Raw genomic sequence first — 27,358 nt, 5'->3', positions numbered from 1 at the left:
AAATGCCCAATTTTGCCCGGTCTTGCTGGAACATGAAACTCTTCTTCTTCAAGTAGCCTCATTCCTTCCTACTGCATCTTCAGAAGTATAGGGGCTAGTGCTTCAATCTATTCCACTGCAACTTCAGGGAGATAAGATTTATAACTTACTTCAACCTGTTCCACTGCTGACCAGGGAAGTAGAATTACTGGCTTCAATGTACTCCACTATAAACCATCTTCGATCTGCTCCACTACTGCTTAGGGAGATAAGATCTGAAATCTTCAATCTATTCCACTGTTGTCCAGGGAAGTAGAATTACTAGCTTCAATGTACTCCACTATAACCACGGGGAGGTAAAATCCGCCATCTTCGATCTGCTCCATTACTGCTTAGGGAGATAAGATCTGAAATCTTCAATCTATTCCACTGTTGTCTAGGGAAGTAGAATTACTGGCTTCAATGTACTCCACTGTAACCACAGGGAGGTAAAATCTGCCATATTCAATCTGCTCCACTACTTCTTCGGGAGATAAGATCTGAAATCTTCAATTTATTCCACTATTGCCCATGGAAGTAGAATTACTAGCTTCAATGTACTCCACTGTAACCACAAGGAGGTAAAATCCGCCATCTTCAATCTGCTCCATTACTGCTTAGGGAGATAAGATCTGAAATCTTCAATCTATTCCACTGTTGCCCAGGGAAGTAGAATTACTAGCTTCAATGTACTCCACTGTAACCACAGGGAGGTAAAATCTGCCATCTTTGATCTGCTCCTCTCGCTTAGGGAGATAAGATCTGAAATCTTCAATCTATTCCTTTGTTGCCGGGAAGTAGAATTATCGGCTTCAATGTACTCCTCTATAACCACGGGAGGTAAAATCGCCATCTTCGATCGCCCCACTCTCGCTTAGGGAGATAAGATCTGAAATCTTCAATCTATTCCACTGTTGCCCAGGGAAGTAGAATTACTAGCTTCAATATACTCAACTATAACCACAGGGAAGTAAAATCTGTCATCTTCGATCTGCTTCGCTGTCAATGCAGGAAGGCAAGATTTGCTATCTTTAACTTGCTCCACTACAACCGAGGAAGGCAATACTTTATTTTCGATCGCTTGGCCGTCAATGCGGGAAGGCAAGATCTACTCTTTCACCGATCATTTTTTCGTGGAACATGACCGTATAATGAACCTAATTATGCCTAATGATTAGGATGGCATGATCAAAATGCATCAAATGCTCCTAACTAGACATGTGTGAATGGTGTTTGCATGAATGCAAAATTTATTTTTTTTCGAGAATGATCCCATTTAGGTTGTCATCACTCGAAATTTATTAAGGCTTTGTGAGTGACGTGCTACAACGCCTTCTTGCTTGACCGGCTTTTTCGAAGAATCATTTAGCAGTGCCGCCCCACTGTGAACCTCCAAGTTTAATCCATTGGGGTGCAAAATTCATACCATTGTTCTCCCACCTGTAACCCAAGAGTATATGGCTTTTCTTCAATCCTCTCCTATCACAATTTCAAGGATACAGGATCTAAATCTTTCTAGTCTCTTATACCATTCCTGTGGTGTCGTACAAAAGCTCATGCACAAATGAAGGCTCTCTTCCCGAGGTAACCTCTTTCTATTGCACAGTGATCATTACTTACTTGTTGATTTAGGCTTTGTCATCAACACAACATTCAATGTTTTGACAACAAAATCCAAAGAGAAAGTCCTAGTTTAGACTCTTCCTTTCGATTTCCAACCTTTAAAAACTTGGTGCGTTCTAAACAATAGTCCTGTTTCAGGCTCCTGTATTTATTTAGAAACTTCTAGAGTAATATGCAAAACTTCCTTCGTGAAAGTTTTATTAGTCCATTAATCATTATTCTAATGCAACATGCTTGCAAAAAGGGTATAACAATGGATGAGAATACAATTGGTTCTGAGCATAGCTCGAAAGGAATAGATTATCAAAAATAGTAAACAAGGATAGCAAAGAAATTGATTGGGAACATGTATCTTGGAAAAGAATGAAGTATTTCAAGAATAAAAAATTCAGTATGAATATTGGGTGCCCCAGATATTGCAGCTTGAACTTCTTTGTACAAACTTTTTAAAGATCCTTCTGAGTTTGACATGTGTTTAGGAGATCCACAGTACTCTGCCAATGCCCCAAGATGTTGCCTACTTTTTCCTGATAATTCAGGTATAACAAGATCACCACATGCCCCAATCTGGTTAAACTTTGAGTTGCTCTAATCACTTCGTGCCCCCATTCTGATCAATATTTGAGCCGCCCTTTTCGGGTTTTCAACTCAAATCCCCTTTGGTCTCAAAGTGCCCTTTGCGGGTTTTCACTTTGGCCTCTCCATTTTTCCTTTTTTTTTTGTTTTTTATTTTTTTTGAATCTGAACTCATAGGATTAGACAAGTCTTCGTTATCCCTTTCGATCAAAATAAATACAAGATCTTCTTTGTGATCAAATTTCTTTCATAGAGTTTTTTTTTTGGGTAAAATTTAACTATGACGAAAACTTTGGATCTTCCTCTTCAATTAGGATGAAATCCAACAACAGAGAAATGTCAACTTGACTTCGACGGGCTAAACCCTGATGAGCCAAAGAAGAAGGCATTGCCCCGACAAAGAATTCTAAATGCATCGTTCATGATGTTAATCTTGAACATACTGTAAATTCTTGATATCGTATTGTCGTTCCGATTACAATATCGGTGCTTCCTCAAGCATATCCTGATATGAACATATGAAGACATCTTTGAAGTAACTCAACAAGGTCATGCTTCAATTCTTCGGTTATGCACGCTATCTTAAGGTCACAATCTTCATTGTCCCCTCATGAAGTAAGATTTCATTCCTGTTCTACCATCCTCAACAAGTCTGAAAATAGGCTACAATCTATGTCATCTTTAAAGTTATGAGATCCCTCTAAACACAGATCTCACTCAAAAGAAACTTCTGAGTCCGTATCAGCATCACTCATGTCGTTGATATCTGGGGACCCATAGTAGGTACCAAAGAATATACAAAAGAATGTATGAATAATCATTTGTACAATTATGAATGAATAGAATAATATGGAAGAAGATCCGAAAGAATGAAAGTTTAATTATTCGAAAAAGAATGAAAGAATATTGGCTTAAAAAAATGAATGCAAAGATGTATTTTATTAGAATAACAACGTTCAGACATGAGCCTATTTCATAAAGGAATTCTTATTGCCTCTAGGCTGAAGGCAACAAGTGTGTTTTAAACATTACTCAGAGTAATCTCTAAATACTACAGGGGCTTCTTCTGCAGTCTAATTATTTAAAACACTCTAAGTCTATAAGGGCAAAAATCTGACAAGGTCTCTTCTTCAGTTGTTTCATCGTGAACACTTCTCAACACCCCTTCATATTCAATCATGACTGGGTACTAGATGAACCATCTATCTTGACAATACCCATGTTGATGAATTTTTCAACTAGCTTTTTGAAGGTAATGCAATTTTCTATAGAATGCCCCGTAATGCCTGCATGATAATCACATTGTGCACTTGCATCATACCATTTGGGATACGGGGGCTGTGGAGGCTTCACATGTAAAGAAGCAACAACATGCGCATTGAATAAGCTTTGATACAGCTCCTTGTACGACATTGGAATTGGTGTGAACTGGAGCTTTTCAGTACCTGGCTTCACACCTAATTCTTGTCTTGATGAACCCTGTTGATTAGCAATCAATTTGCCATATGTATTCACGCTGTGCACCTCATTTCCCTTTTCTTTTGAGGCTTGCCTTCTGTTATTTCCTCCAGCATCAATCTTTCCGCTCCTTATGGTGCTTTCAATCATTTCACCATTCATGATTATGTCAGAAAAGCTTTTTGCTGCACTCCCTAACATATGTATGATGAATGGTGCCTTCAATGTGTTGACGAAAAGCATCGTCATCTTTCTTTCTAGTAGAGATGGCTGAACTTGAACAGCAACCTCCCTCCATCTCTGTGCGTACTGCCTGAAACTTTCACTAGGCTTCTTCTCCAAGTTTTGCAGAGTAATTCTATCAGGTACCATGTCACCACATGGTCAGATCGCTTTATAAACGCTCGTGCCAAATCTCTCCATGAGTTAATATGGGTGCAGTTCAATCGATTGTACCACTTGGATCTCGCCCTGAGGCTATCCGGAAGCAATGAATCAAGAGTTGGTCATTATTAACATAACCGGTCATTCGTCTGCAGAACATGGTAATATGAGCTTGAGGCTCTTGGTTCCATTATATTTCTCAAACTCTGGCATTTTGAATTTGTAAGGGAGTACTAAATCCGGAACCAAGCTCAATTCTTTAGCGTCAATTCCATGGTAGCCCTCAGTACTTTCCATCGCTCTAAGTTTTTCCTCCAGCCACTTGTACTTTTCCTCTAGCTGTTTTGGCAATTCATCATTCATTTTCTCTTTTCCGGCCGTCTCATCGAAATCAGGGATAGTATGATTAACAAAGTTGGCTTCGGGGTTAGAGCCTGATCCCGCCTGGAAATTCATTTGCGTTGCAACATCACCCGGAGGGTTAATGGTAACAGAGGACCTACGCGGATATATCTCAACTTGTTAGGGTGTAAAGTCCGGAGGATAGACAAGTCCCTCATTGTCACCTTCTTCATTGTTGAGCACCAATCCCTTTCCTTTGTCAACTCCTCCAGCCAATAACTGAGTCAACTTAGCCATCATACTCCCTTGAGATTCCATTATCTTTTCCATCATCTTTTGTTGAATCTTTTCTAATTGCTCATTCATTTGCTCTTGCATTTCTTTCTGGAACTGTTCTAGCCTTTGGTCCATGTCTCTAGTTTTGGATCGAGTTCCGTAGCAGTGTTTGATAGCTTGATTGGTTTCCAGATTAACTGATGAGTAATTTAGATTAATTAGAATCCCTTAATATATTTATTAATGCATATGAAACAATGCAATGCATGAAATGAAATGCCATGTCATGCAAATAAAACACCAAAAGTCAGTATAACATAGAAACACAAGATATAATCAAGAAATAGTAAAGATCCCTAATTGGATATCTACTAGGGTTTAGTATAATTCTACCTAGGGTGGATTCCTAAGGTTAATTATATGAAGTTTGGCTTCTAGAGTAAAGGTACGAACCGTGATTCCTCAATCCTCACCCATTATAGGCTCATATGGACCGAGTTCAGTTCAGGGGAATACATTTTCCTATGGCTGCACGGAGATGAAAAAATCTCACGAAGACATAGGTACGGATGTATCCCGAAAGCAATCCACTATCCTACACGGAGGTAAAAACCTCACGAAGGCATAGTTTTTCACTCCCACTTAAAAGGGTAACATTGCTCAACTCATGAAATGTATAGTGCAAACAATGTTTGAACAAGTAGATAATGAATGCAAAAGGATGTCATGAGTTTGTTTAAAAAAATATTTTCTCGACCATAAGACAAAAATTAATCAACTTTGTGGCTCGACTCTCTTTTTAAAAAAAAATTTTCCCAAGTGAAGTCGCCAAGCTGTCGAAACCATTTTTTTGAAAAATAAAATATTTTAGGTTGTCGACTTTTAAAAATGAAAATTGGGAGTCGCCACCAATCTTTTAGTAAGGTGTGATTGGATCACCTAAAAAAATGGCTTTGGTCTACGAGTTTTAGAAAAACGGATCCGGGAGTCAGTTACGTACGAGGAAGGATTAGCACCCTCGTAACGCCCAAAATTGGTACCTAGTTAATTAATTAGTGTCTTAAGGTCGAGAATTTGGAAAAACGTAATCCTTAGCAAAACTTAAAAGGCTACGTATTAAGACCCTTATTATTTCAGAGAAAGAAGATACCACACCCAATGCGTTAGGGCACAACATTCTAATTTTCCCCCAAAAATGAACTAGGCCAAAATACTTATACAATAAAACTTTAAAAGAACATCCACTTATCCAAGATTTAAGAAATCACACCCAATACGTTAGGGCACTATTCCTTTAGAATCCCAAACTCGGAATATTTCTTTTACTTTAAAAGAAAGTCCGCTTATCCAAGATTTAAGAAATCACACCCAATACGTTAGGGCACAATTCCTTTAAAATCCCAAACTCGGAATATTTCCTTTATGATTTTTAAAAAATCTTCATTTCGAGAAATCAATGCGTCACATCCAATATGTTAGGACACAACGTGTTGAATTCCCAATAATGAGTTCTTATTTTTTTAATTAAAGAGAAATGCTCGATTGTTAGATTTAACGAAGAAAATCGGAACCCAATACGTTAGGGCTCAATTTCCTTGAAAATCCTAAATACAAGCACTATCTCAATTTTGAAAAGTTTGAAATCGAGTAAAAAATGATGTGATGTTACATTAAATATACAACATAATAATAAATAAATAAACAAGTGAAAGACATAAGCAAAACTATAAAATATAAAAAATAAAGGATATAAAGTGTGCTTATAATAAGTACATTGAAGTTATGGAGAATACAAGACATACATGGATTTATATGAAGATATAGACTATAAGATTCATATAAAATATAATGCATTTATAAAAGAAATATATAAATATATATATTATAAAATTTGTGTAAAAAAATAAATAGGTAGTTAAACATTTTCAAAAATAAATAAATAAAAATAGATATATACGTGTATATATATAAATATAAAAGAACATTCATTTGAAAAAATAATATGTATACATGTACATATAAAATATCTATAGATTAAAAATAATTAAATAATATCTACATTATCAAAATTGAATAAAATAAATAAATATGTGTATATATATAAATATGAGAAAATATTAATTGAAAAAAATATAATATGTACATATATATATAAAAAATAATTATATACATATATAGATTATAAAACGATAATTACATATATACAAAAAATGATAATAATTAAATTAATTAATTTAAAAATATTAAAAAACTATGAAGAAAACATGTACAAGTATACGTGTACATATTTACAAAAGTAAAAACAAGTTTTTGAAATTAAAAATATAAAAGTATATATATTATAAAAAATGTTTGTATGTACATAATAATAATAATAATAATAATAATAATAATGATGATGATGATGATGATGATGAGGAAGATGAGAAAATAAAATTAAAAAAACGAATTGCAAAAAACAAATAGTTAAAAAAAACTAAAATAACAAGAAATAAATGAAATTTAAGCAAAATAATGGGCGAAATCGCGACACGCGAATTACATGGAGGGCCAAATCGGAAATAATCCGCCTCCCCAAAACAGTGTCGTTTCGCTAGCATGATTTAAAACAGTTTTTTAGAAAAAAAAATATTGTTTGCAGCATAGAAAAAAAAGAAAACAAAAAAAACAAAGGCTCTCTACTAGGGTTTTTAACCCCAGCCCCCTGACGCCACCGTTCACTCTTACCGATGCTCCGATTGCGACAGAGACGGCACAAATCTGGCGATTCCAACTTGAGGAGTAATCCCTTTCCTCCTTTCTTTATATTTTAAGCAAAAATAAATAAAGAGATAAAGAAACTAAAAATATATATACATCTATGTATCAATGAAAAATAAAAGAACGATAATCCTCAAGGTAATATAGAGAGAAAAAAACCTTTGTATTCAAAAAAGAAAATTTTCCTTCTCGCTCTTGTCAGTCCCCCTCCCTTTTACAATGTTTCAATGGCTTTATATAGCCATAATAATAAAAAAATATAGAAATAAAATCTTGTTTACATTGATTTTATTCTCAATCTTTTGATTTCTTTCCATTACATTGATTTGATTCTCAATCCTTTGATTCCTTTCCATTATTGTTTTGCTTCCTTTTTTGTGCTGATTTGCTATGCAGGTGAAGATTCAGCTGAAATTCGGAGGGCAAAGCTAGGTGGGCTATACAAGAAGACTCATCCCAGAAACCCTAGGATTTCTGATATTGTGTTGGGCCATTGCTTTGGGCCTCTGCTTATTTCGGGTTTTGGGCTACATAGGCCCGTTGTAATTTGGGCCCTTTAGACCCGGGCCAAAATAGGGTATTTCATATATATATATATATGTATATACATGGGGATAATGTTTGATGCATTAGTTCCATACCCATCAATGAACCACATTAAATAATAATTAAGATAATAAAGTCTTTGAATACTTATAAATAAATATAATTAATTATAATTAAAAGTAATTAAATTTTTTTTATTTCTTTCATCTCTTTAATTAATATTTCGACTAGATGATCGGAGTTGGACTTTGTTGGATGCCAATGTTTGTTGTTTCAAAAACTAGAAGATCTTGCAGTCTATTTATGAAATTGATATAGGTACTAAACCGATAGAAATATAAAAGCTAGATACTAATCAAACAAGTCAAAACTATATAATAAAAATTAGTTATATAGTTCTTCACTTGTGGATCTTCATTAGTTTTACTAATAAGTTTGGATTTTCATAGGAATAAATTATTATTGATGATTGAAAATCAATAAAATAATTCTAAATTTGAAAAGAAATTGATGTAAGTGGGAGAGGAGATGGGAAAAAATCCCAAAATTAATTCTAATTGTTTTGTGATTGAATATTAATGAAATAATTTAAATTTGAGACGTTTTGCTATGTAGATATATAAGGAAAGAGATGAAAATAATAAAAATTTAATTTATTTGAATTATATTAAACAAACTTATTAATATATATTTATTTACAAGTCCTCAAAGATTTTATTATTTTACTTATTGTTGAGATGACTTAAAGTGATTTATTGGTGGTGCATTAAATATTATCCCATATATATAAAAATAGAAAGAAAATTTAAAATTATAAAATACAAATTCTCTCAATAAATGAAATAATTAAACAAAAAAGAAATCTGAATTTTTTTGTTTTTGGATTTCATGATTCAAATTTCCTTTTATTTTTATTATTTTGGGTTCAATATTCGCACTTCCCAGATTATCATGTTATCTTCCCTCAAATATTAAAATGCTTTTGAACAAATTTGTGAATGATGGAGAAATAAAATAAAAGAAATTTCCACCCACTAACCTACATACTGGTATTCGGTCATCTTTAAAATTCCTTTTAATTAAGTTAATTTCTTTTTCTAAATTTTAACCAAACTCCAAAAATTTAGATTTCAGGTGGATGGCCCCCGTTGGCCGCCACTTTGGTTGTTTGAGTCTAGATTTCGCCCTTGTTTTCAACCCTCTTTTTTTCAATCTCGAAACTTCAACATTAAAATGAAGTATATTTTGGTTTGGATTGTTTTCAATTTTCAAAATTTTCTTTTAAGTTTTTCTATCGCCATTATCTAGAATGCTCGAATTTCGCTTTAGCTTAAATTGATATGTCGCTTTTTACTGGTTTTCCTTTAGGGTTTTTTGTGTATGTGTTGGATACGAAGATGAAGAAGAAAGCGGAGGAGGAGAGAGAGGATTAAAAAATAAATATATTTTTAAATCAAAAGAAAACAAAAACAACAACATAGAAATAGTTACGTGACCCTCTTTAATCAGTTCAAGTTTTTATTAAAGAAGTAGCGAAAAATTTTAAAAAAAGGGGGTTGGTTAATGTCAAAGCAATGTGAAGGAATATATTTGAGTTTTCTAGAAAACATAAAAGTCGTAGATTGAAAACGAACTGTTGTCATTTTCAAACATAAATGAACCAACCAAACAATAACGAAAGCCTAATCTAGTTAGATGGTTTTTATTAGCTATGTCTTACAGACAAATCCAACTCATCTTTTGAACAAGTATTTGTTTTGGTTCGTGATGTAATGATGTTGATATCTTAACTAACCCACACCATTGAACATCCCAACCACGGGAATCTATATCTATATAACCGTACAGTACGAACGCAATGGATGAAATTCAACTTTATTATTCATTAACAAAGATTTTACAACGTTACACAAAGAATCGATGGCAACCCTGTATGAAAGTAGCATATTGAGGGTTTATACAGCCTTAACCCTATTAAACCCTGTTACTTATTTTACAAGCAATTAAATTAACTATGAAACCGCAACAAATTAAAGCCCTGAAGTGAAAGGCACACCGGTGCTCGGCAACCAAGAATTCCCAGCCAGAAAGTTACCGACGGTGAACTTTGACACCTCGCTTGCGCTCTTAAGAACATGGTAGCCTCCCCATTTGACTCTATTAGACGTGGATGAACCGGGGCCAGTGTTCATATACTCCGCATAATACAGCGTCTTAAGTGCAAAATTACCATCCCATTCCATCCAGCCGGCCGGGTTAATCAAGCTATCCAGATACGTTTTCATGAAAACCGTCCTCGAATATTGTTTCCATGGCCTCCCTAGATATGTTTTCACCGAGCTTTGCACTGGCTTCAAATCGGAAGCTGCTGTAACTCTGGAGTTGTGGATTATAATTCCAGTGTTCTGGTTTGGGTCGGTCCGGCCTTGAGCCGTCACCGTGTTGGTCTTATTAGGGGGATTGCGTGCGTATATGTTGCAGTTTTGAAACACAACGGCTGCGTTGCCGAATATCCAATCAACGGTCCCGTAGATGTCACATTCTCTGTAAAATTGCCTTTCGGAATGGACGTAAAGAGTGTCTTGGTACCCTTCGAAGCTGCATTTGTAGAACACCGAGAGATCGGAGCCTGAACGTAGAGCCACTGCCTGATGGTTAGTAGGACCAGCGGTGTTTCTGAACGTAATGCCACGAGCAATGAACCCATCTCCAACAACGGCTGATATTCGACATTATTATAAAAAAACAAATTAAAATAATAAAAACCAACGTAAGTTAACCTTTTATTTTCAATCTAGAAATTGAAGAAATCATCCTATCACATCAATCAAATTGATGATTTCATGCTGTTATAGTTTTAAAATCCTTTCCTTGACTATGAAATTGAAAGGTAATACATGTCACTTTCACTTCCAAAATTTTCATTTAGATTTTTAAATGTAAAATTATATTTATTAATATATAGTTTATGAAGTGTTTATATTCATATGAAATAACCAACAAATAAGTTTCACAACATTCAAAAGTTTATTACTAAAATTATATGCAAAGTTTCTTCTTCAAAAGAAAAATAATTCAGTACTGGTAGTAATTTTACTATGTTTTTGCTACTTATCCTAGTCTAACTTGATATATAAAATTAAGTATATATATATATATATATATATATTTATTTATTGTTAATTAGTTATCAATGCATATATGTGATATGTTATTTGGTAATTATGCTGTATAATTTTTGATATGATATTTAGAACTATTTATAATTTTACACTTATAAAATAATTGATGCGATATTTATAATTGTATCTTAAATACATATATTTTTCATAAGAAAATAATAGTTGAACAAAATTAGGTGCCTCATTAATTTTAGACTTTTAGGCTTGTTAACACTACTACTATTACTTTTATGTATGTACTACTACTAAGCTATATTTAAGTTATGTTTCATTGAATTGAATTAGGGTTTAGTCAATTTCTTATTAATACATCTATTATTATCATTGATTTGTGTAAGCCCGGCATGTTTATTTGTTGTAAAATTATCTAATTATATATTAAACTAATGATTTATTTTAGTATTACTTCTTAAAAATGTTTTTAGATTAAAAAGTATTTTTGAGGAAAAATTAAAATTTTTTATTTCTGTTTTTTACTAAAAAATCTTTTAAAAAATTTAAAATTATCTTATTTAATAATATTTTTATCTCAGTTGTCTTTAGAAGACAGCTAAACTGATCGATTTTATTTATTATACTAGTTGTCTAGTTGGTACCCAGTCTAAACCTAGTAACTAGCAAGATGTTTTCCCTGCTACTATTGGCTGCCTTTTCTTGCAAGCTACACTCCCATCCCACGGCACTTGTAAGAAAATCATGCGAAATGCCAAAAGTTTACTCACCAACGGTGGCTGAATTGAACGTTGTGGATCCTCCTCCGACGCTTTTGCTCCCTGTGATTATAGTTTTCCCTATACCATCGCCCACCATCATGATGTTTTTCAGCTTGCTTCCTATCTCAACGTTTTCCTTGTATGTGCCTGCCTTAACGTATATCACATACCTTCCACTTCCGGACCGCTTCGAAGCAGCGGATATAGCGTCTTTTATCGTCTTATAATTCCCTGAACCATCTTGGGCCACGATGATATTCGCCGTAGAAGCTGGCGACGACGACTGCAACAGCTTCCTGTCACCGGGTTTCACCCATGTCGGGAACCCATCTTTGTAGGTTGGTTCCTTGTAAGGTTCCTTGTTGAGAGCCAGGGTGTTACTAATTAACTGGGAAACGTTGTTAGACATCATGGGAAGAAGATAATCCGGGACCCCGAGTTCCATAAACCCGGTCCGGCATGTTTCGAGATTGGTTAAAGCCGTGCTGAGCCATGTTTGAGCATCATCCTTATTGAGATTGGTGCCGGAATCAACAGTTCTGTTGAGACGAAGGATGGTTAACTCATACAGGTTTACGCAATCGGACCATGCAGCCTTTTCACGTCCATTCCGGCACTTAGGGCCCAATGAATGCGTGTTACTTTCTGCTCGTGCGGCACGCTCTAGAGCGAGGTGCATGGAGATTTTGAAAAATTGGGACTCATCTTTGATTGGGGTGTTTTTGGGATCATGGCTCAAAAAATACTCGCACGGCTGTGGGTTAGGAGTTTTCCTGCACCATGATCTCACATCATTAGCCCTATATCCTAAAGCAACCGGAAAAAGAAAAAAAGGCACCAAGGAAAGTGCTACGAGGATTTGAAGACGTGCCAATGCCATGGATGGCTCACCAATGTGTGAATTGTAATAGGTTTCGAAAGGTTTAATTGGGGTTTATTGTGGGATATGAGTGCCCTGTCTCTGGGTCTCTTTATATAGATGTTTGGGGTACTGAAAAGTCTAAAATGTTTTTTGTTTCAGCTAGCAGTAACTAGTACAAAACTGTATGATGGCTGGTTTGTAAGCGAAATAAAATTTGATGGCTGCCTTTTTCTATCAAGTACATATTATTTGAAGAAAGTAAAAGAGAGAAAAAAAACAGTGTGCATTGACCTTCTGAATTACAAGCAAATGCAGTATATATTGGACGGACAACTAGGTAACAATCCTTCCCTTCCTTACCTAGAGCGACCTGTCATCAATTATGACGATGAAAAGTCAGATTGTTTGTATTTCTGATTACGTAATTGGCTTGGCTGCATGTAGCCTCTCAATACCATGGAACGGGTCCTTAATTTCAATGGATTCTATTATATATTTTGTGTACAAATTGGTTTTAAGTATGGGATGTTAATAAAATTTTCATATTCATGCTGGTAAAGTAGTAAGTAAAGCTTAAGTTGGCTAATACCTTCATTTTATTATTCAAAAAAGATAAAAAGATTATTATTTATTGTATTTAATTATAAATTATAAAATTACTAAATATAAGGTTGAAAAACACAAAGCGGGCTGGGTTGATTGAGCCAAGCAGACAGAACCAACCCTTCTAATTTTAATATATATGCTTAAATTTTTATTTTAAAATTAGGGGTTTTTTTAATAAAAGAGATGCGAAAACAATTTAAAGGTAATATAATTTAAAAGCAAATAAAATAGTGAGGAAAGGTTCAAAGTCGTCTTTGACTTACCTGCCTTACCCCATCTTCCCTTAAGACTCATCTCTGGTCTAAAAGTTCAATTTGTTAGACTTTGTGTTTCATCTCTCAATTTATTTAAATGGCTGGGGCTTGACATTTGACAAATTGGCCAATAAAATTATTTAGCATTCGACTCACGTTTCTGTAATAATTAGAGAGAAATAATACCAACACATTATTTTTGGTTGAATTATATCAAACAGCATGCTAGGTTTTGTTGCATTAATAAAAACCAGCATTTAAATTGAATTACAAAGTGACTTCTCAAGTATATGAATGTTGTTCTTATCCAAACCATGTTTGTATAACTCATCGATCCAAGAAAGATTGAATTAAGTCTGTTTTTACTAAAACTATATAAATATCTCCACTCCACGCAAAAGCCCTGCGTTTATATTAAAACTTTATATCGTAATCAAGGTCAAGGATGCCAATTTCCATGCCAAATTGGAATAACTAGTTAATTGCGAAAACTTTGCATTAAGTTGAGTTATGTTTTAGTTAATCCATACGCATCGCTTGTGCTGTAATCCTAACTCCAAACGTCTCTGTTAATTAGTTTCTATCACGAAATTTGTATAAACATATTACAGTCATAATCGAACAGTTTCTAATACTTACGAGGAAAAACCCTCGTCTTTAATTTCATTTTGTAATGATAATACGGTATTAGGTCTTTTTCATCCTTCATACTGAGTAACCTTTTCTTTTATTTTTCAGGTGAAAGCTGCCAATAACAGGAAAAAGGACGCCATTTGATAACAAAAAATAGTTGGCATTGCTTCATTTAATTGCTATGATAAGAAATTTATAACTAAGGCTACAAATGCAACGCAAAATAACACTTTTACATTACAATTACACTTCATCTAAAATTTTAGAGCCTAAAATTTTGTTCAAGACTAGCTCCTATGTTCTTTTTTGTATAAAATATAATACATTGAATATGTTAAAAATATTAAAATAAATGTTTTCCAACAAATTGAAAATATATTAAAAAAAAGTCTTTATACTTGACAAGCAAATGTCTTTAAAATAATAATAATAAAACAAAAGTATGCAATATCCAAACAATAATAATAAAATAATAGCAAAATGACAGCAATCAATAGTGAAAAAATTAGACAAATTTAACCTGAGCCGGGCCAAAAAAATCTTACCCGAGCAAACATTATTATTATTTTGTCTAAACCCATTTTTTAAACTTATATTTTTACCCAAACCCTCCCCACTTTTTGAACAAGGCTCCAACTTACAACAAATGAATTCATCAATAAATACATGATTTGACCTAAGCTACGAAAAATTTCCTCTAAACTACATGACATTTCATCCAAACTATTCATGTACTTTTGCTAAAATGTTCAATTATTGAATATGTAAGGTTTGGGAAACAAGTTGAGGTGTTGAGAAAATAAATGTTGGAAGTTTAAAAACTAATCCAAGTATCCAATCATGGACGATTGATTTAGACTTTTTTATTCTTTTGCGCTTTATTAAAGGGCCTTTGGTTTTGGTTTCATCAGATTCTTAACACAAATTAGCCATATGCTTAAGCATCATTATCCCGTTTAATTGAGAAATGATATTGACTAGCAAGTTGCGTGTGCACACTTGCACCTTAATCATAAAATAAAAATTCAAATGCCGTTCAAAAGAAACAAAATCCATCCACGGTTTGATCCCCAACATTTTTGAATATATGGGTTTCAACAAAAAAGGCTGTGGATGAACAACTCTGTAGGAGCTGACCTTTTGAAATAAAACAAACTTTCAATTCATTTCGTATTTTAATTTTAGATCATCTTTTTCAATTAAGAAAATTAAATATTTAATGCAGAACTTGATTAATCATATAATAATTTTCCTTAAAAATATTTGAAAGTAAAGATTATCTCGAGACTTCAATTACAGAGTGAAAAGAGAAAAATTGGGTGTTATTAAGGTAAGATAAATACAAAATCTAAGACTTAGAACCATTTATTTTGATCTAATGCTAACACCATTTGGTTCTCATGATTCTCATTTTAAAAGTTGTTATTATAGTTACCATCATCTTTTATGAGATATATGTTTAAAATGACTTGGTAATGTTTAATATTATAAGTTAATTCAACTTAATTTGAAATTTTAAAAATTAAAGTAAATATAAAATTATATCCTTATAATAATATTTATATCTTTAATATATATTATTTTTGGTTAAAGGGTCAAAATAAAAGTTTTAGTGATCCAATTGTGTCCTCAATTGGTACCCAAAAGTTAATTGGCCCTTATGTTAATAGTCAATGACCCTAAAATGAAAATTTTCTCTTCTAATCTTTTTAAAATTTATAAAATTTTAAATTAGTAATGATAAAATGACTCTTTGTCCCCTAAAGATAAATTTTTATTTAATTATTTAAAAATTATAAAGAATATAAATTATTAAAATGATGAAATTACATTTTTGCTATTGTAAAAATATAAAACTTAATTTCGCCCCCCCCCCAATATCTTTTTCTAACTTCACCCCTGATAAGAATGTTTAGAGGCCTTTTCTTTCCCTACTCCCATCAACCTTGCTTTTACTATTACCCTTACTAGCAACCTCACCTTTACCTTGGTTGCCAATTAAAGTAACTCGAGCAAAACACACAACATGGAAAAAAACAAGGTAAGAAAAGAGAGAAACGAATGAAGACACTCACCTAACAAAAACATCCCAAGCAACTCATAATGCTTTGGGCAACTTCAAGCATTAAATGAATAAGAAAGAATAAAAGTACTTGAAAAAAAAGTTGTAGAGAAAGAATTAAAGTTTGATAATAAAAAAAACTTTAGAGAGATTGTAGAAATGAGGAGAACGAAATGAGAGCTCTCTATATATATATGGCAATCGCTTCATGCACCATCAACACATGTTTATTGATATTAGCAACACTCTTGGCCAAATACAAGAAGACTCATGACCCACACATCATTGTAACGCTTAAAAATGATGTCATCTAAATAACGGCTAATGCTCATTTCCTTAAGTCATGCATTCATTAAATCAATAGTTACAAATTTGAAATTTTAAACATTCTATACAATGGCGAAGGGAGGAGGCAGGTAGGGGCTCTAGCCCCCTAGAATTGGAAAATTTTGGTTTAGACCCCCTAAAATCTATCAAGTTACAAGGTAATATATGACAAAATTATAGTTTGACCCATCAAAATAATAAAATTTTGATTTAGTCCTAAAAATTGCAAAAATGTAACTCAATAATATAGTGAAATTGTATTTTAATTCTCATAAAGTTGTATAACATTATCCTGCCCCCTCCAATTTTATTTTTTTTGACTTTGCTCCTAATTCTATACTGTGCCACATAAGCAAATGAGATACCTCACCAAAACCCTTAGTCTAGGAGGAAGTCTCACCTTACTGGGTGGCAATTGTTGTACATACAATATTGTTAGAGGACTACTTCGTAAAGATGAATGTCTCGCTTAGAGACAAGGTGAGGCTACGCCAAACCAGAGCACTACATTTGTAACACCCCTTAACCGTATCCAACACCGGAATAGGGTACGAGGCCTTACCAAAACACATACACTTGTAAACGTATTTAACCGAGTTATAAAATTTCATCAAAATTAAAACTTTCAAAATAATAAACATGTTTCTATAACTTTTCACAATATATCCTCAAAATATTATAATCATAATAATTAGGGCCTGCGAGACCCGATACATACTCATGCAATTTAATGCTTCATTTCCATTTCATTCAATTCGCAATTTCTCATGCTCATAATTTAAATCATATCACTAGCAATTTCCATTTAATTCACGTACAATTCAATGACATCAAATTCAAAACTAATACGTATTTACCATTTAACTCAATGTTTATTGATTATACCATTCAATAACACATTTATGAAATTCTCAATTTAGCAATGAAAATATCACTTTAGTTTGAATAACAACATCGTCCTGATATAAATACACTACCACTTATCCATTTACTTTAATTCTTTCGGGCCCATTTGTCACTTACCATCCTTAATCAAATTAGGGAACGGTCACAGAAAATTGAGTACTTCACTTTCACTTTGCCATAGTATAACTATGGTCTTACGTATGATCACTTATCACTTGTAGCCACTTATCACTTTGTCTCTTGATCAGATAAGTGTAGCCGAAGCTATCACTTATCACTTTTCACTTGTCACTTGATCAGATAAGTGTAGCTAAAGCTACCACTTATCACTTTGTCACTTGATCAGAAGTACTCAAATCCGCGTTCGCTCAATTTGATCATTTATTCATATATCGGGCTTACCAACATGTGTTAATTCATAAACCATTCATGGTATTATTTCATGCCAAATCATATACTGAATATACCATGCACACATACTATGAAACTTTATTTTCACACATGAGCTTAAACCATGACCAATAATGCACAAAAATAAGCATCATTCATATTTCATCGTTTATGAGTTATAATCAAACATATGACCATTTATACACGAATCATTCATATATTTCCCAATTTTCCTCCTCCTCCTCTCCATTCCACATCCTTAATGTGTATAACACACTTAAACAACATTAACCATAATTTCAATATTCACTAACATGTATATTCAAAGCTGTTTATCCGAGTCAGAGTCACTAAATTATTTTTATCCGAGCTACAGAGCTCCAAATTAAGATCCGTTAATTTTCCCTGAAATTAGACTCACATATCTTCATACCATAAAATTTTCATAATTTTTGGTTCAGCCAAATAGTACAGTTTATTCTTTAAAGTTTCCCCTGTTTCGCTGTCTGACAGTTCCGACCACTCTTCACTAAAATTAATTATCTCATTGTACAGAATTCGGATGATGTTTTAGCTTGTTTCTTCTAAAATAGACTCATTAAGGATTCTAACCATATAAACTATAACTCATAATCATTTTTTTTTACAATTTTAATGATTTTCCAAAGTCGAACAGGGAACCCGAATTCATTCTGACCTTGTCTCACAAAATCTATTATATCTCATGATTTACAATTCCATTGCTCACATCATTTCTTTTATAAGAAACTAGACTCAATAAGCTTTAGTTTCATATTTTATTCATCCTCTAATTCAATCTCTACAATTTTTGGTGATTTTCAAAGTTACACTACTGCTGCTGTCCAAAACTGCTTTAGTGCAAAATGTTGATTTCCATTTTGCCCCAAATTTCACAGTTTATACAATTCGGTCCTTTCTCAATTAACCCTCAATTAATCTAATTTTCTCAATTAGTACTTTACTAGACATTATAAGTTGTTACACAACTATTGAAATTCAGAATTTCCACATATAACTCTATCTTCAAACTCTTTTACTATTAGGTCCCAAACATTCACTTTCTATTCAATTCTTTCAATAAAATCAGCATATGAACAATTTAAAGCTCTAATTTCATGCTAAATCATCATATACTTCCAGCACATATTCATATCAACTTCTTTCATAAAATCAAAAACTAATGAATTTAACAAGTGGGCCTAGTTGTAAAAGTCATAAAAATACAAAAATTTCAAGAAATAGTCAAGAATTGAACTTACTTGTAATAAAAATATGAAGAACCAGCTTGAAGAAGCCCTTCCATGGTGTTTTAGCTGATGAGAATTCAGAAAAATGAAGAGAAATCTAGATAATTCCACTTGGGTCCTAACTTTATTAAGCAAAATTTGCAATTTTCCAATTTTGCCCTTAATTCTCCTTACTTTCTTGCTGATTTCATGCCTCTGCCGTCCAGCCCAAATAGACCTTGGGTCTATTTGTCTTTAAACCCTCTTCCTTTTATCATTTAAGCTATTTAATCATTTCCCAAAATTTTGCATTTGTTACAATTTAGTCCTTTTGTTCAATTAATTATCGAACTTTAAAATTTCTTAACGAAACTTTAATACTAACTTTTAACACTCCATAAATATTTATAAAAATATTTATGGCTCAGTTTAAAATCCCGAGGTCTTGATACCTCATTTCGATTCTAATTATTTTAATATTTATTTCTAGTGCACTATTCACTATTTCAAAAATTTTCCTAACTTCATATTTAACTTATACTTACTAAATTAATAATATTTTCTACCCATTTGTCGAATTTAGTGATCTCGAATCACCGTTCCGACACCTCTGAAAATTCAAGCCATTACATTTTTTTTTTCGTCGGATTTGTGGTCCCGAAACCACTGTTCCGACTAAGCCTAAAATCGGGCTATTACAACATTGACTAGTAAGCTTCTCTTGACGAGATGGCTATCATCTATCACTCACATGCTTTGTACTCCATCACATCAAGTTACATAGCTGACCTAACAAAGAAACATCATCGACCTAATGAGAAGGCCTATCTTGCCCTTAAGGGGCAAACCAATAAAAGCTCCATAAACACATGTTTAAGAGCCTTACCTATAACTACAAAAGCCCTTCACCAAAACAATGAGAACTTTCCAAGAAATCGACATCTAGCCCAACCTTCCACCACTAACTTGACTTGTAGCAGATACTCTTGCCACTGTGTGAACCATAATTCTCTTCTTCCATACTTTCTTTTCTTCAACAAATTTAATTTTAGGTGTGCAAATTGGTTGACAAGTTTAATTGAGAAACAAAATTTTCCATTCCTATACCCAGACTCTTTCTATATAACTAATATCTTATTTAGACATCACAATTCCATCAAATATGTATATATGTGAAAAGTTAATACATACACGTTATAACTATCTATATTTTATATGTATTAAACACATGGAGATGTGAGAATAAATCATAATTTCAATGGTGAAAAACTAAATAAATTATTAAGTAGGTTTATTCTTCTTATAAAACGTTTAAATGGGCTTGAGTTTTGGGGGAAAAAACTTGAGTTATAACTATAGTAGTCGATATTGTATCGTTATCGGTTATATCAGTTGGTATGCAACGTTCTTATCCTTGATTAGTATCAAAAAATCCAAGTTATTGTTCAGTCAAAATTTGATGCATTTCGGTTGTTCTGGAGTGTTTTGGTCAATATTGATTTTATTTTAAACATTTTAAATTTTCATTTAAACTTCTTTTTATATAATATTGGAGGTAGGAAATGGGGTGACAGGATTTGAACCAATGTCTAAAGGATGTCTAACAAGAGATTTAATCATCACTCTATACAGGTAAAGACAAACTCACATTTAAACTTAAAATACAATTATTAAATTAAATTATTGAACCTAATTAATAATTTTAAAAATTATATTTGCATATAAATGTATTGTAATTGAGATATAAATGCATATATATAGTATAGTTTATTAAGGTATATTGTATAAAAAATATATGTGAAAATAGAAATATTAATAAACTCGAAAACTGATACTATTAATATCAGTATTGATTACCAACCATTTATAAATCATAATCAGTGAAATAATCACCGTTGAAATCAAAAGGAAAAAGAAAACAAATAGGCCCAACAAGAAAATACAAAAAACCCATTCCAGAGTTGAAAATTGTCCATGTTTATCAAGCCTAGAAGAGAAGAAAATTCAAGGCCCTAAAACAAAACGTCTTCTTTATAACGAAACCCGACACGCCTATTTGGATGTTAATATGATGGTTTATTTTGAGTATAAATTTTTATGTCTCATATTGGGTAATGCCTTTAAATTCATGTTATTCACACTCTAATCCAATAGAACAATCATGTATTCACATCACATTTTGCCTTATGGCTTCTTGTTGGTAGCAGATCGATACCTAGCAGCATATCGGTGAAATAAGGCCAGTGCATTGCTTGTTAGCTGTGCAACGTTCATTACTTTACCTTTAATGGTGGCCTTCATTTTACTCATCCTATGCCCCGGCAACTCATCCACGCAATTGCTAGCATCGGTTAGGGCAGCGCTAATCCAAGTATCAACATTATCTATGTGCCAAAATAGGTCATCGGTCATCCCCGCTTTCAGATCAAACCGGCGGAGTTCTCTGATTGAGTGGCTAAGCTGGTTTATGCTATCATCTATTTGTTGCAAGCAATCTCTCAGGGCTGGACACTCCTTCGCTTTTATTGACTCCAGCTCTTTTGCCACCTTCAACATGTACGACCTTGTGGAACGAGCCTTGTATAGGCTCACTGTCAAGGCAACCTGAGCCAGTTGCTGCTCGTTCCGAACGTTGGAGTTGGCGTAGCGGGCCAGACATTTAATGCATAGGGCCGGATATAGAGTGGTTTGACACGAGACCTCAATGAGGGCCTTGGTATCCGGATGTTTAAAATGTCTGGCTCGAGCCATGGATGATTCAACCGTGCTGAGGTTAATGTAAAAGAAGATGAAGAGAAAGAAGAACATCATGGAGAGACGGAGTTCGGCCATTGGTCAAAAACGGGGAAGCTGATATTTGAAGGGTTTGAACTAAGACTTGAGACAAAGAATGAATGCATATGGAAAGTATATAAAGAAGATTTGTGGCATGCGAAGCCATTGCTAAGCTTGCAATTTACGTGAAGTTAAGAGCAAATAAACTTAGTGTCAATTTAGCGAAGCAAGTAGAATAAATAAGAAAATGTCTCCCAGATTATGTTAAATCGCCGTTAGGAGCGCATTATTTGAAGCTTCCTTTTGCAGTATATTATGAGACAAATCCACCGTGCAAAATGTTGGTTTTTTTGGTTGAAATTTTGGGTTATATAATTATGAGTTAGGTTTTTTTTAGTAAAAAAACAATGTTATAGATAAAAAATATCTAGTCTTATCACCATTGTTTTTATACTAACTATAAGTAAACACATTGTCCAATTAAAGGAACCTAAGAAAATATTAATTTTTTTTTGACTTTTTTAGGTTTTAATTATTTTAAACATGTACTTTTTGAGATTTTAATTTCTTACCCCACATTTTATCTACATGCCCAAAACACCAAAATGATTTTTTTCATCACACTGTTTAAACACATTTTTTCTAAACCTAAAATTTCCTTTAACATCAAATACTAAACTAAAAGTATGATTTGCACTAGACTTCTGACAAAAATGACTGGTTTATCGGCGATGCCTATGGCCGACCGCAACTAGTTAAAGCTTCTGTGGCCAACATGATCCTTCGTTCAAGGGACCCAGCTAAGAACATGCATCTAAAATTATGGTTAGTTTAAGTTACTTGATTTTATGGCACTCATGGATCATGTGATTGAGTGGTTTCTGCTCAAAATCAAACCCACAAAATCAATCAAAAGGTATAGCTTTTCCAAGCTGAATCTTGAAGGCTCGAATCTCTTTACATAGAAATACTAGCACAATCAAATTAATCATATGAGGTTTAGAAGAAAAAAAAAACTTTAATTGGACTGTGATTGATCTCAAGCAATTCATAAGCATATTCAAAACTCTTTAATATTTTAAAGTAATAATAAAAGAATTTTAATTCAAATTCAAGCTCCAACATAAATAACTGGGTTTGAAATTAAATAAAAAAAATAAGAACAAAACTAACCATGTAAGCTAAAGCCGAGTCCTGGGTCAGTTTTGAATAACAGTAGTATACATGTTAAATACATGCAATAGAATAGATCAACATCTGTTATCTAGAATAGCAGCTTGTACATATCTATGCAGTCAGATGAAAAGAACAAGTAATACCATTTAACATGAAAACGTAAACATTGATGATCAAACACCGTTTTTGAGATGAACAACAACGTTTTCATCACCATAACCTCTTTCTTACATCTGCTCTTCAGTAATCTAAGGTCCCAATGCAGCATAGAGACAGATGATGCTCAAATCATGGACTGTCTGCTGCATTCTTGCAGGCAATCAAACCCAGAAGAACAGTTGAAGCACACAAAGACAAAGGAACTTTGACAACAAACAGTGAGCTCCTATGTCGTAATATTATTATTACAGTTGCATGACTACAGCAATAACAACAAATCACAAAGACAAACAGCACACTATAATAGTCCATACGTGTATTACTCATTGAACTCTAGATAGATTTGCATAGTGCTGGTAATTTACTCGTTAACCTTCATTCCGGAAAGATAAACTTGGCTCTGGATGACATTGCCACCGATCCAAAAGCCAGGCATGACCATTAGCCCAACCTTAGGCTTCTCATCGGTTTCATCCATTATCAAATTCTTCACTACACTTTCCATATAAACCTCTGAGTATTCACTTCCCCTTTTAACTTGAAAGACTTTCACGTTAGGGTTGAATGAGTAAGCCAGCCGATGCAAAAGCCAAATAGATTTAGCCAATTTTAGAAAGGCTTGGTAAAATGGAGTCCTAGGATGCCCACCTCCTGTTACATAATTACGCTGGTCTAAATTTCCAAAGAATGAAGCTTCCATCTTTGGATGAACAACCATCAGGTACTTGCTCTGGGAAAATTTCCCGAATAAGGAATCAGGATTCTGGCCCAACATGTCCAATGGATCCATCTCCCTCAGAGCCAGATATTGCTGGAAGAAGCTCTCTTTATTGACTGTAACATTATCCAATTTAATGGAGAAGTTCTCCTGTTGAAACCCGCTGAACATCCTCTGGCAAATGTGGGACTCAAATGCATATTTCTTGTGAGCTCTCTTCGCATAAACAACATTGGGCTCAATTGAGTCAGCGGCAGCATCAAGGTCCCAACCAGCAGCTTTCATCATGTTGATTAATGGTTTAGAAAAATCATGAATAGCTTTGTAAGCAGATTCAACAGCTGATGTGAAGAGCTCAGGGGTCAAATCCGCAGGAAAGAATCCATTTTCTTCTCCTGAGCCTTCAGATTCCTTCATAGACAAGCCCCTAAGCTTTATATTCTTTTCCAGTTTCACTCTCTTCTGGTTTGCATCTTCAATTTTCTGCTGCAACTGTCGAATCTCAGAATCCTTGTTCTGAATTTCAGACTGAAATTTCTTAACCATGACCTCATAGGTTTTCAACAGGCTCTGTTGTTCTTGGATCTCAGCAGCTAAACGAGAATCTTGAGGAGAAACACACACTGGCTTGGGGTTCTTTTCTCTATAGAAGTGCTTCAGTTCAGATATATTCTTCAGCTCAGATATTACAAGTTTATCAGCAGCTTGAATTTTTTCAGGGTCATAGGGAGTATGAGCAGTTTGTAGCTGAATATAAGCTGACTTCAGGGAGGAGATGTTCGTAAATAATTTGGATATTAGAGCTTCCACAGCTTCTGGGTTCTGGTTCATGCTCTCTTCCATGGGTTGAGGGTGGACTTTTTGATTGTTGCTATCACGGAGATGAGTATCTTTTGCCCCAGTCGGTAGCATAGTTGTTACCAACCAAGGGGATAATTGAAATGGAATCTTTCAGAAAGGCTACTGCTACCAGAACACCTGCAAATTTGGACAACATTACTAATGTAAGTAAACCTTAAGCAAGTTTTCACGAATATCATATATGATGCAAAGCATCAAAATACAAAAGACAGATGGCTCTCAGCATGATCTGCTATTCTAGACATGGTTAAGATTTGAACGAGTACTCAAACAGAACATAATATACAAACACCGAGCAATCTCTATATTTATTGAACTCACCAAGTTCTCAGTTAAAATCTAACTTCTGGTTTAACACACAGCATCACTTGACTGATATTTCTGTGCTGTATGGTAACTTGGAAATTATAAACAACAAAGGGTGATCCCTACATTTAACATATATTTCATACACAATAGGAACACAAAAATACAGTTGAAATTTCATAGTGATCCAAGTCATCAGGCACACATCTTGGTAATTGAATACTCTACGGGGACACAAACTAGATATATAACAAAAGAGTAAGGACCTGTGCATACCTGAAAAGATCACAGCCCCTCTCCAAGATATATCCAGTAAACATAATCACCTTCAACCTGAAAGCAATAGTAATGAATAATTAAATTGTTTCCAAGAGCATGATAGATTAAAACATATGCAACAAATAATTAATCATTAATCATTTTGGAAGTTCATCACATAAGGTACACTACAACCCTAAAAGCAAAGTTTTAAGAGGAAAATGATAAAATTCTGGAACCACTCAGAATTCATCATTTGGGTGAGAAAACGAGGTAAATAACACATTCTTAATAAGAAAACCCTTCAGCTAAACAAGATTCCAGTAATGACAACAATATTTAGGTTAAAGAGAAAATACCCTTAGTTTAAAGGGAAAAAGCAAGCAACTAAAACTCCAAATCTATGATTGTACAGTAATATAAGACCTACACTGACCATGGTTAAGCAGGTAATTTTTTGGTTTGGTAGTGATTAGCTTTTTCGAGTGGAAGAAGAAATTTACCTGATCGGAGATGGAGCCGGACGAGATGGGGAATATTTTCGGACAAAATTATTAAACAAGTCAGCGACAGAGAAGCAAAGCGTCGAATAGGTAACCTTTTGCTGAAGTTTTTCTTTTTTTGGGGGGCGTAGGCCCACGGTCCACCACTATAGAACAAAGCACACCCTATGGCTATGATGACTGATGGGTTAACTTGGAATTCAAAATTGGCCTTTCTAGTTTCCTTTTATCTTCAAATTATAAATTACAAAAAATTTATAAGAAGCTTGTTAGTTCATAATTTTTAGTTTCTTTTTACAAGGAAGAGAATCAAGTAGGTCAAAATAAGGAGATTAAATTAGCCGTATTTTGAGTGTGAAAATACTATAATCATGGTTCATGTCACGCCTAATGATCATCCATCCTACTAATTATTTCGAGTTAGGGAATATGAATGTGTTAAGTATTAAGGGACTAGCTCAAAACGAGAGAGGCCCTAAATATGGGGACTGCCTAAGAGAAATTTCGGCCTTCTCACTATGGGTCTGGTTTCGCTGGTTAATGCATTGGGGGCCCATCTTAAAGCTAGATATGGATATGGCTATGCCTATGCCTATGCCTCTTGTTTAAACTTTTCAGTTTCCTTGCTATTGTTAGATGTATGCTTTGCCTAATTGGGGTTGATCTACCTGCTAGAACTCGAACACCCGTCTAAAAAACTAATAGAGATTGAGCAGAAATATAAGTTTAGAAAATGGGCTTGGACAATAGGCCCATTTCTTAAATAGATCAAGTTTCAGGTAAGTTTCTTTTTGTTCAAGCCCGGTCCGAATTAGTTGCTTTCATGTTGTTTCGTTGTTGTTTTGCTGCTGTTTTGTTGTTATTTTGCTACCATATTGTTATTATATTGCTGTTGTTTTGTTGTTATAGTGTTCTTTAAGCATAAATTTTTTTAATGTATTTTTAATTTGTTAGTAAACATTTATTTTAATGTATTTGATGTATTATATATTTTTTTAAATTATATAAAAAATTTAATACGAGTGGACCAAATCGAATTTGAGTTCAATATTTTTAATATGGATTGAGCAAAGACAGAATTTTATACTTATTTTTCGGACATAGAAAATAATATTAAAATTTTGCATCGTCCCGTGTTTATTGTGCCATAGTAACAGTGTTTAACGTGCATGGTGTAACCATGAGGAGTAGGTTCAAGACATTCATGGCCAGTTATTGCAGGTCGGTCGCTTGAAAAATTGGATTTGTCGTCTAGCTTATTTTATGCATTTTTGTTCAGGTCGTGTGATGATGTAAAACTGTAGCAACCATCTGCTTTTTGGGCATAATAAAACCAATTACTTATCCAAAATAATAATAAAGTCAAATTGTTTTAATGAAGGACGAAAAAGCGTAGACTGAGAAATCCTCGCATTCTTTTCAACCACCAATACAGCT

The 27,358-nt window shown here is 33.6% G+C and overlaps 3 protein-coding genes across 3 annotated transcripts; all 3 read right to left on the bottom strand.

The window, feature by feature from the left end:
• Nucleotides 1-9,842: 9,842 nt before the first annotated feature.
• On the bottom strand, nt 9,843-12,968 carry LOC105802586 (pectinesterase 2). The gene is made up of 2 exons (XM_012634298.2): nt 11,888-12,968; nt 9,843-10,702 (listed from the first exon to the last, which is right to left on the bottom strand). Exons 1-2 carry the CDS (start codon nt 12,756-12,758, stop codon nt 10,014-10,016), a joined length of 1,560 nt encoding a protein of 519 aa, XP_012489752.1. The 5' UTR covers nt 12,759-12,968; the 3' UTR covers nt 9,843-10,013.
• An 8,158-nt stretch (nt 12,969-21,126) lies between these two features.
• Nucleotides 21,127-22,178, bottom strand: LOC105802588 (pectinesterase inhibitor 9). The gene has a single exon (XM_012634300.2). The coding sequence runs from the start codon at nt 21,995-21,997 to the stop codon at nt 21,350-21,352; it is 648 nt and encodes a 215-aa protein (XP_012489754.1). The 5' UTR covers nt 21,998-22,178; the 3' UTR covers nt 21,127-21,349.
• Nucleotides 22,179-23,240: 1,062 nt separating this feature from the next.
• LOC105802589 (protein GRAVITROPIC IN THE LIGHT 1) lies at nt 23,241-26,072 on the bottom strand. Its single transcript, XM_012634301.2, has 3 exons — nt 25,922-26,072; nt 25,437-25,493; nt 23,241-24,971 (listed from the first exon to the last, which is right to left on the bottom strand). The coding sequence occupies exon 3, from the start codon at nt 24,903-24,905 to the stop codon at nt 23,637-23,639; it is 1,269 nt and encodes a 422-aa protein (XP_012489755.1). The 5' UTR covers nt 24,906-24,971; nt 25,437-25,493; nt 25,922-26,072; the 3' UTR covers nt 23,241-23,636.
• Nucleotides 26,073-27,358: the final 1,286 nt, after the last annotated feature.

Source organism: Gossypium raimondii, chromosome 11 (genome assembly GCF_025698545.1).
Source record: "Gossypium raimondii isolate GPD5lz chromosome 11, ASM2569854v1, whole genome shotgun sequence".
NCBI classification, from domain to species: domain Eukaryota; kingdom Viridiplantae; phylum Streptophyta; class Magnoliopsida; order Malvales; family Malvaceae; genus Gossypium; species Gossypium raimondii.
The sequence above is the reverse complement of the archived record's forward strand: the minus strand, read 5'-3'. Positions and strand labels throughout refer to the sequence as shown.